We start from the raw sequence: 10,417 nt of genomic DNA on the forward strand, positions 1-10,417 counted from the left end.
AGGCGCTCCCCGCTCGCCTCCCCGGCTCGCTGCCCACCGCGGGCCCCAGCGTCGGGCGGAATGCGTGGACGCGCCCTGGCGAGCCCTGGGAGCTCGTGCGGGAGAGGCGGCCGGTGGCTGCTCGGCGACCTGGGCCCCGGCTCGGCTGCACACACGCACACGCACGCTGCGGACAGCCTTGACCCCGGAGCTGCCCTGTGAAGCTGGCCTCCTTGCGGTCATGGCAGTGAGCTGGTGGGCCGGCACGTGGGCGGTGCGCGGCCTGGAGGGGCGGGCGAGGGACAGCCCGGCCTCCGCCCTGTTGCTGCCCAGCCTGGCGCTGGCGCTGGCGCTCAGGCGTGAGGCGGCACCTCTGCATTGCCACTCGCTGCTGAAAAAGACGTTGTGCTCTGCAGAATTTTAAGCAAGCGAAACAAAGGGATTGTGTGCAGAGCCCCAGACAGACACACACACACACAGACGGCGCCCGGGGCGTGCCAGGGGAACCCCCAGATGAGAAGCCATGGGCAGCTCAGTGTGCGTCTCCAACTCACAGCCGCCGTACCAGAGGGACGCCGGACAGGACAGGGGCGGCTGGCGCCGAGCCCCCTACACAGCCGCATCCCTGCCTGCCTGTCCCCGCGGCTTGCCGGCATCCCGTCTGGCAGGTGCTCGCTCTGCTGCTGTTTGTCCGGTCTCCCCTCCCCGCCGTCCCTGGTGCCTGGGTTTGCAGGGACCTCCCTCAGGCGTGGTCATCAGCACCTGCAGGTGCACCGGGGTCTCAAGGAATAAGTGTGGCTGGCCCCGGGTGCACACGTCTGAGCTGGAGCAGCCGCTGCTCACCCCAAAGCTCAGGGGTCCAGGGGTCCTGCTTTGAGTGACTGGAGACCCACGCTGGGCCCCTGCTAGCCCGTGCCTGTCCTCCGCCTGCTGTCTTGTCCACCAGCACTGGAGCGCGTGCAGGACATGGGGGCTGCGTGTGCGCCCTCCCCCCAGGCTGTGCCTGTCTCTGCCTGCTGTCTCGTCCACCAGGGTGTGTGCCCCCCCGCCCCGGCCAGGCCGTGCCTTCGAGCCACCTCTGGCGTCTCATGTGTCTCCGTGCTTCATGACCTGTTCTGTATCTGACGATCTCTGATGCCCGTGGCCAGCGGCAGCCCCTCTAGCTGGGCCCCGTGTCCCTTCGGCAAGGTGCCCTGGCCCTGAGTGGGGAGGCACTAGCGCACGGCGTCCTTTCCCGGCTGTGGCTGCCCGAGCGCTCCCAGAGGACAAGGCAGGCGACACTTCTTCCTTTGCGTGTTGGAAGTCAGACATTCTATGTGCCATGGAAATGTGAGACTGAAGAGTTTTATTTAACTCCTTTGATTATAGATCTGTATCTCTTTTGTGCTAAATATCTTTATTCTTTTTTAAAAAGATTTATTTATTTGAAAGAGTAACAGAGAGAGAGTGGTCTTCCATCCACTGGTTCACTCCCCAAATGGCCACAACAGTCAGGGCTGGGCCAGGCAGAAGCCAGGAGCCAGGGGCTTCATCCAGGTCCCCGACACGGGTGCAGGGGCCCAAGGACCCAGGCCGTCTTCCACTGCTTTCCCAGGCCATTAGCAGGGAGCTGGGTTGGAAGTGGAGCAGCCGGGACTTGAACCGGCACCCGTTACTGGCATTGCAGGTGGCGGCTCGCCTGCTAAGCATAAGGCCAGCCTCCAAAATCTTTATTCTTAATGGCATTGACATAGGAGAGCTAGAACGTGAGGACCTGATAGAAGGTTCTGGAACGTGAGAACGTGAGGGAAGGCTCTGGTACTGCTCATTTCTTGTCCCTGCTTGGCTGCCGGTGGTCGTGCTTGGTGAAGCCTCACCCCGGGGTGGGCCCCGGGCGGCCTGGCGCCAGGTCTGAGGTATCTGACCACCACGTGGGTGCCGGCTCCTGGCCGGGGTGCGAGGGGGTCGTCCTCTTGCCCAGGTAGGACAGCAATAAATTACAGGGTCTTCACTCGGGGTGGCCCAGGGCGCCGAGGGCCTGTCCGCAGCCCCCCAGTCCTGCCCGCAGAGGGCCTGCTCCGTGGGCAGGGGTGGGGCCCCTGCAGGCCGCCAGCTGTCACCGGTGGAGGGTCCTAGACACAGTTGTCGGGCACACAGTCGGCCTCCTCCTGCAGCGCGGGGCAGGGGTCCCCGTGGTTGGCGGGCTGCACGCGCACATAGCGGGTTCTGTTCCTGGAGCCCAGCTTCCCACAGGGACCTCCGCACAGGCCCCAGGATGACCACAGGGACACCTCGCAGTCCAGCGGCGTCTCTGGAACTGGGCCAAGCACAGGGGAGACACGGAGGCGTGGGCGTACCGCCCAGGGTGCCCCGCTCGGGGCGAGCTTCTGGAAAGCAGGCACCCACCCAAGGCTGCGGGAGCCCCTGGGGCCCTGTGGACGGAGCGGGTCAGACCCGGGCGGCGGCGAGCACTGGGGGGCCCAGCCGGTGCCTAAGTCAGCGGGGTCGGTGTAGGGTGGATCACCTTCTAGACTGTACGAGTGCCGGCTGGTGCACCGCACGCCACCCCAGCCCTGGCGGGTCAGGGCGCGAGGGCGGGGCTCACGGATGGACCTGGGGGTCCCAGTGACAAGCGGCGGCCAGCAGAGGAGCAGGAAGCCAGGAGCTTGCCTGGGGTCACAGGCCCAGCCTTTGGAGAGGCCAGCGCGGGGGCAGTGCAGTGGGAGCCGACAGGGAGCCTGGAGGGCTCCGGGCCTGAGTGCAGGGGCGGGGGCGGGGGCGGGGGCGGGGCGGCCGTGGCCGAGCAGTCGGCCCCAGGTCAGGCAGCTGAGGCGTCTGCTGGGGAAGGAACTCTGAACGTGGCGCTCCATCTGCCTCCTGCCCTCTCCCCCTCGGCCTGTCCCCTGCAACGCCCCCGCCCCCTGCCCCCCTCCCCAGGCCTCGGGCTCAGCTCACGGCACCACCTGCCCCAGACTGCTGTGGTGGCGTCCACTGCCTGTGCCTGGCATCTGGAATGGGGCATCCACTCGGGCAAACACGCGAGAGACCAAGCCCCACCCGAGCTGGCGTGGGGGCGGTGCTGCTGTCCAGTGCCACAGGGCTGCCCTGTGAGAGCCGCAGGACAAGGGCTGGGCCAGGGGAGGCCGGGCGCGGCCTCTGGCCAGGGGCAGGTTTCCGTCAGCCACATGAGCGCCCCCTTCCTGTCGGACCCTGACCTGACTCGGGGGCCAGGCAGAGGCCCCCAGAGAGGCCGGATCTGGTGGAAGCCAGCTCCTCCGGGGGAGATGACTGAGCCCGGCCCTCCTGGCACACAGGGCCTCAAACCCACCCCACGGCTCCGCCTGCCCTCCCCACGCACGAGGGGCTGCCTGGCGCTGTCCCGGGACCCAGGGCAGGGTCCAGGAGGTGCACAGCAGGTGCACCATGGGGAGGTGCCGGCCACGGCTCCGCAGTGCACCATGGGGAGGTGCCGGCCACGGCTCCGCAGTGCACCATGGGGAGGTGCCGGCCACGGCTCCGCAGTGCACCATGGGGAGGTGCCGGCCACGGCTCCGCAGCTGTGCAGACAGCAGTGCCAACACGGGGGTCTGGGAGGGCACCTGCCTGCCCCCTCCCAGGTATACTGGACTCTGTCATCGACTCTGAGCTGAACCCTGGGAGCAGCCCCGGCACGGGCTGCACCCGGCAGATGGGGACACCGTGCCTGCCCCAGCGAGGCCCCGGCTGGCGCTGGGCTCAGCAAACTCTCGGCTGCAGGGCTCTGCCCCGGCACACGGCGGCCCCCTGCATGCTCCCCTGTGGAGACTGCTCGGGCTCGTGCTCCGCTGGGGCAGCCCAACACCACACCTTTCAAAGCCAGCTCCACCTGGCCGCCAGCGCCGGCGTCACCGTGGGGGTCGCTCAGGTGCCGACTCCTGTGCCACGTCCCTCGGGCCGAGCCAGGATGACGATGCAGGGGCTTGGGGCCCTCGGCCTCAGTGTGACACCAGCGAGCACCTGGGCTTACCTGACAGGCTGTCCATGATCTCGTTGCCCCTGCTGGCCAGGTCTGGGGCAGGCGGGACGAAGGCCCTGGGGCTCTGCCGCAGCCGCACCAGGGTCACGGTGGCGATGGGAGGCAGCGCCTTCAGCCGCGGGTAGTAGAAGGAGTTGGCCGGGTGGCTGGGCGAGGAGGACGTGATCTGGGGAGACAGCAGCGCGTCGGCGGGGGCCGAGAGGCCGGCTTGTGCCAGCCCGTGCGGCCCGAGGGACGGGGGCGGAAAACAGCCCAGCCTTGGCCCTGTGCAGGGGACCCTGGGAAGAGGGCGCAGGGCCTCGCCCGGTCACTCGCCTCGGTCACCGCGTCCTGGGGGATGGTGGCGAAGTTGGGGGAGGAGAAGGTGAAGCCGCTGTCCGTGCCGGCGTCGTAGGGGTACAGGTCCACGGCCACCTGCTCCCGCCAGCGGCTCCCCTCACACAGGTCCAGGCTGTCGACGCCCACGAACCAGTCGGGGCTGGGGACGATGCGCACCACGAAAGAGACCTGGGAGCGGTTGGCGCGGGGTGAGGCCCGCGGGACCCCGGGCGCCCCCCGCCCCCCGCCCAGCCCCCTGGCGTGGCTCACCAGCGAGTGCCGCGAGTGCACCTCCAGCTCCGTGGTGCTCTGCCCGGTGCCGCTGGGGACGGCGGGCGCCGAGAACACCGCGTGCACGCTCTGCAGCCGCTCCCCCGCGGCCTCCACCTCCCTCATCAGGGCCCAGGCCTCGCCGCGCTCCGCGAACTCCCGCAGCCCGTTGCTGACGTGTTGGCCCTTCCTCCACATGCTGTAGTCCGAGCTGTGAGCCGCCCCTGTGGGACAGGGGGCCCGTGAGCAGAGGCGGGGCTACCCCAGCGCGGATACCGGATGCCGCCGGCTCACCCCACACACAAGGCGGGGAGCCGCCAGGGCGACCTCCTGCGGCCGCACCTGGCCTGGCAGCTGGCCGTCCACCCCATCAGGGCCCTCGCACAGTAGGTGCTTAGCAGGAGTGCCCTCCAAACTGTGAAGTGCTGCGCTGGGACGGTGCTGTGAGCATCTAGCCCCTACCCGCCCTGGGGCGTGAATCACCACCCACATGCCCTGGGGTCGGGTAGGGGGCGGCCCTTACCCAGCAGGGAGGACCACTGTGCTGGAGGCCGGAACAGGGGATACTGCTTGGGGAACGCTGTCTGGCTCCACTTGCCCGTGAAGGTGAGGCTGTATCTGGCCAGCGACCGGGCAGTGCAGAGGGATTCTGCCCCCAGAGGCTGGCCGGAGGCGGGCCCGAGCGTGGCCAGGAGAAGCGCGCAGAGAGCCGTGCCCAGTGCGGCGGGTCGAGGAGTTGCCATCGCCTGCGGCAGAGAGCAGGGGGTTGGCGCCAACCGGGGGCCCCCAGCGCACTGGGGCTGCGGAGCTGGGAGGCGCCCGCACTCCCCAAGCCGCTCCCCGGACGCCGACCCCACGGGCGCCGTGCGCGCGAGGCTGCGGGGACCAATGGGCGCCGCCAAGGCGGTACCGCGCGCAAGGCCGGGCGCCGGGGGCAGCCCGCGGGGTCTCCCTGCGCGTCGCGGGCGGAGGCGCCGTACTCACCCGACAGCAGCGGCGGGGGAGGGCGGCGGCGGCCCGCGAGCGCCCGGAGGTCCTATATATGCCGGAGCGGCCGCCCGCGCTGGCCAATGAGGCTGCAGCCCCTCCTGTCCGCGGGGCCTGCGGAGATGTCAGCGGGGAGGAGGGCGGAGACAGGCGCTCCGGGCTGAGCTCACTGCCCCGGGGCGCCGCCGCACCCCGCTCTGCCGGCCCCGCCCCTTGCGCCCGCAGCTCCTCCGCGCCCTGCCCGGTCTCCCGTGAGCTGAACCGAGCCCGGGGCCGCCGGCTCCGCCTCCCTGGACTCGGGGGGCGCTGGGTCTCCGCTTGACCGTTGCCTCTCGGGCGACCTGACCGACAGCGCGGGAGCAGCTGCGGCGGGGTGGGGGGGACACACGGGAGGGCAGGGCTTCAGGGCCCAGGCGGGAGGCTGGCCCGGCTCCCCCAGCCCCTCCCCTGGGTCAGGCGACCCAGGCTGGAGTTGGCGGAGCCCCGGCGGGGGTGGGGGAGCCTTGCTCAATCCAAGACCCTTCAAGTCTAAACAAAGCACATCCTGACCGTGCGCGCTCTGTGTGTTCGGGGAGGAGGCGGCCGCCAGAGCAGAGCGCAGACAGCACAGATGATCTAACCCGTATTTCAAACAAACGCACGGCACCCGTGTAGACTCAGGCCCGGGCCGGAGCTGGAATGTGGGTGCTCGTGAGCCAGGGAGGACTGGGGAGAGCACTCCAGGCGTGCTGAGTCCTCCCGGGAGTGTGGGCGCCTGTGCTCCCCGTGCTAAGTCCTCCCGGGTGTGGGTCCGGGGCTCCCCGTGCTGAGTCCTCCTGGGGGTGTGGGCGCCTGTGCTCTCCGTGCTCCCCATGCTGAGTCCTCCTGGGGGTGTGGGTCCGGGGCTCCCCATGCTGAGTCCTCCCGGGAGTGTGGGCGCCTGTGCTCCCCGTGCTGAGTCCTCCCGGGAGTGTGGGTCCAGGGCTCCCCGTGCTAAGTCCTCCCGGGTGTGGGTCTGGGGCTCCCCGTGCTGAGTCCTCCTGGGGGTGTGGGTCCAGGGCTCCCCGTGCTCCACATGTGCTGAGTCCTCCTGGGGGTGTGGGTCCGTGGCTCCCCATGCTGAGTCCTCCTGGGAGTGTGGGTCCAGGGCTCCTCATGCTCCCCATGCTGAGTCCTCCCGGGTGTGGGTCTGGGGCTCCCTGTGCTCCCCGTGCTGAGTCCTCCCGGGTGTGGGTCCAGGGCTCCCCGTGCTCCCCATGTGAGTCCTCCCGGGGTGCGGGTCCAGGGCTCCCCGTGCTGAGTCCTCCCGGGTGTGGGTCTGGGGCTCCCTGTGCTCCCCATGTGAGTCCTCCCGGGTGCGGGTCCGGGGCTCCCCGTGCTCCCCGTGTGAGTCCTCCCGGGTGCGGGTCCAGGGCTCCCCGTGCTGAGTCCTCCCGGGTGTGGGTCCGGGGCTCCCCGTGCTCCCCATGTGAGTCCTCCCGGGTGCGGGTCCAGGGCTCCCCGTGCTGAGTCCTCCCGGGTGCGGGTCCAGGGCTCCCCATGTGAGTCCTCCCGGGTGCGGGTCCGGGGCTCCCCGTGCTCGCCATGTGAGTCCTCCCGGGTGCGGGTCCGGGGCTCCCCGTGCTCCCCGTGTGAGTCCTCCCGGGTGCGGGTCCAGGGCTCCCCGTGCTGAGTCCTCCCAGGTGTGGGTCCAGGGCTCCCCGTGCTGAGTCCTCCCGGGAGTGTGGGCGCCTGTGCTCCCCATGCTGAGTCCTCCCGGGTGTGGGTCTGGGGCTCCCTGTGCTCCCCGTGCTGAGTCCTCCCGGGTGTGGGTCCAGGGCTCCCCGTGCTCCCCATGTGAGTCCTCCTGGGTGCGGGTCCAGGGCTCCCCGTGCTGAGTCCTCCCGGGTGTGGGTCCAGGGCTCCCCGTGCTGAGTCCTCCCGGGTGCGGGTCCGGGGCTCCCCGTGCTCCCCATGTGAGTCCTCCCGGGTGCGGGTCCGGGGCTCCCCGTGCTCCCCATGTGAGTCCTCCCGGGTGCGGGTCCAGGGCTCCCCGTGCTCCCCGTGTGAGTCCTCCCGGGTGCGGGTCCTGGCTCCCCGTGCTCTCTGCCTCCCCACCTCTCACCACAGGAGCAGAGCAGCTGCAGGCAGAAGTGGCACAGCCCATGTCGTAGGAATCCTGGCGTCTCGCTTAACAGAAGACAGATGGCGTCCCGCCCTTGCCTGCGGGGCGGGGAGGGGCCTCGGCCCCCACAGCAGCCCAGCAGAGACCCAGAGCCAGGGGTGCTCTTGGGAGAGCCAGGGAGGGGCAGCAGCCGGCCGCTCTGTGCTGTCTGAGCTGGGCCTCGGGTGCCCGCTTGGCCGTGGAGGCCACGGAGGGGCGGGCCCCAGCCAGAGAAAGGCAGCAGGAGATGACCCCACTGCAGTGGAGGTGGGGAGCCCTCACCGGGGGCCACCCAGGCCCGGCCCACCCTGTGTCCAGCAGCCTGCGTGGCCTCAGGGAGTTGGCAGATGCAGGGGGTCCATCTGCCTGGGGTTGCCAAGTGGTCAGGCTAAGTGGACCATGGAGAGAGGCACCCCAGTTCTGGGGTCTGCGGTCCCTTGGGCTGGGCTGGGGGTCTCGGGAGGAGCCTGGCTGACCTCGGATGACCTATGCTTTCATGGCCCCAGCTCCTGTTGCGTACGCCAGGGCGGCCCGGCCCCACCGAGGGTGCCCCACCCCCTCCCCAGGAGTCCCGCCTGCATCGCAGCCAGGGGCCTGAGCGGCGCACTCGGTGCAGGGTGCGCTTTGCAGGCGGGAGTCTGCCGTTGAATGGGCGGTTGTTTAACTCGCCGACACTGCTGCCGGGGTCCTCTGAGGACGGGGCCTTCCTGGAGGTCACTCCCTGGCCTCTGTGCCCAGCGGTTTCCAGGGAAGGGCGCTGCCAGCCCAGGCCCCGGCCGGCAGCCCCGTCCCTGACCCTGCCCTGTTGGGCGAGCACAGTATGAGTGGCGGACGGGACAGGGGTGGACACAAGAGGGGACGGCGAGCTGGGGCTTGTGCCACCCAGGGTGCACAGCAGGGCGTGGGCGAGGGGTCCATGTGAGCCAAGGGGGTGAGGAGCCTTGCTCGGCTGCAAACGGCAGGCCCTCTGTGGCCCCTCCCCGGGCTGCCCACAGGGGCACCCACCGCTCTGCTCCCCGGCTCACCCCACAGGCCTCAGCGGCCTCACTGCTGCCAACACGCGGCTGCTGCACACGCATGCTCCCCAGAGGCTGCCTCTGCCCTCAAGGGCTTTGTGGCCCCAGCGTCCGCGGCCCGGCCCCCGGCCCATGCCAGCCCCACCACGTCCTAGTTTTGGCTGTGATGGGGCAGCTACGGCTGCGGGTGGAGCCGCCGGGAGTCGCTGCAGCCGGCCGCGGCGCACGGGGCCATCAGGGCTGAGGGCAGACGCTGGACCACTTCCAGGGGACGTCCACAGCTGCCCCACAGGCCCCGGCCCCAACCCTGCCCCACGCTGGACCCAGGCTTCTCTCCAGCAGAGCCTGGTGGGCTGCGGGCAGCAGGGTCCCGAGCGCCCGTCCCCGCCCGCTCTCAGCTCGCCCAGCAGTGTGGGGCCCTTGTCCTCTGGCCCAGCCTCCATGAGCGTGGCCGCTGCGGCCTGGCCAGCAAACCCAGCACCTGCCCCTGACCGACTCACAGAGGGGCCCCAGCTGTGCCTGGTGAGCGGGGGGGCCAGCTCTGGACACAGATGTTCTCTCCTCCGTGCAGCAGTGCCCGGCCCCTCAGGGGCAGGCCCACGGGGTCTCGTGTCCACCCTCAGACCCCGGGATCCCGGGGCAGGGACCCAAGAGCTCGGCGCGTCCCCAAACCAGCCTCTTCACTGTCCTGGAGACCGAGCCAGCTCTTGCAGCCAGAGTGGGGCGTCCCGAATTTTATCAGTTAAGGGGCTGAGGGGCCGGGCGTGGAAGCACAGCGGGTTAGCCCCCACCTACGCTGCTGGCATCCCGTGTGGGCACCGGTTCAAGTCCCGGCTGCTCCACTTCCGATCCAGCTCTGCTGTAGCCTGGGAAAGCAGCAGATGGCCCGAGTCCTCGGACCCTGCACCCGCGGGGGAGACCCGGATGGGACTGCTGGCTCCTGGCCTCAGATGGGTGCCGCTCTGGCCATTGCAGCCGTTCGGGGAGTGAACCAGCGGATGGACGACCTCTCAATTCTGCCTTTCAGATAAATAAAATCTCTTTTTTTCTTTTAAAACTTTATTGAGAGCCGGCGCCGTGGCTCACTAGGCTAATCCTCCACCTTGCGGCGCCGGCACACCGGGTTCTAGTCCCGGTCGGGGAGCCGGATTCTGTCCCGGTTGCCCCTCTTCCAGGCCAGCTCTCTGCTGTGGCCAGGGAGTGCAGTGGAGGATGGCCCGAGTGCTTGGGCCCTGCACCCCATGGGAGACCAGGAGAAGCACCTGGCTCCTGGCTTCGGATCAGCGCGGTGCGCCGGCTGCAGCGGCGGCCATTGGAGGGTGAACCAACGGCAAAGGAAGACCTTTCTCTCTGTCTCTCTCTCACTGTCCACTCTGCCTGTCAAAAAAAAAAAAAAAAAAAAAAAAAAACAAACTTTATTGAGAGACCCTTCCCAATTGCTGGCCCCGCCCAAAGGCCCAAGTGGGCAGAGGCAGGGCCGAAGCTGGGGGGAGGGGGAGAAATGTTTGATCCCAGGGGGTGGGCGGGCGGGCTGTTAGCAGGGAGTGGAACGGAGAAGTAGCCAGGAACCCACACAGCCACTCTCCGCTCCCTCCTCAGCTGTAGTTCTGTGCGCTGAGGGAGCTCCACCCGACCGAGGGGCTGGGTTTCATCCCCACCGCCTCCCAGCAACCCAGCGTCAGGCCCAAGCTCTTGGATTCCGAACAGAAGCACCTGTGTGGGGCTTAGGGC

General features: G+C 69.3%; 1 protein-coding gene across 1 annotated transcript; it reads right to left on the minus strand.

The window, feature by feature from the left end:
- Positions 1 to 1,307: 1,307 nt before the first annotated feature.
- Positions 1,308 to 5,895, minus strand: SPON2 (spondin 2). The gene is made up of 6 exons (XM_070067959.1): positions 5,546 to 5,895; positions 5,085 to 5,307; positions 4,562 to 4,785; positions 4,289 to 4,480; positions 3,965 to 4,139; positions 1,308 to 2,275 (listed from the first exon to the last, which is right to left on the minus strand). Exons 2-6 carry the CDS (start codon positions 5,302 to 5,304, stop codon positions 2,091 to 2,093), a joined length of 996 nt encoding a protein of 331 aa, XP_069924060.1. The 5' UTR covers positions 5,305 to 5,307; positions 5,546 to 5,895; the 3' UTR covers positions 1,308 to 2,090.
- Between the last annotated feature and the right edge of the window lie 4,522 nt (positions 5,896 to 10,417).

This window comes from Oryctolagus cuniculus, chromosome 2, assembly GCF_964237555.1.
Source record: "Oryctolagus cuniculus chromosome 2, mOryCun1.1, whole genome shotgun sequence".
Lineage (NCBI taxonomy): Eukaryota > Metazoa > Chordata > Mammalia > Lagomorpha > Leporidae > Oryctolagus > Oryctolagus cuniculus.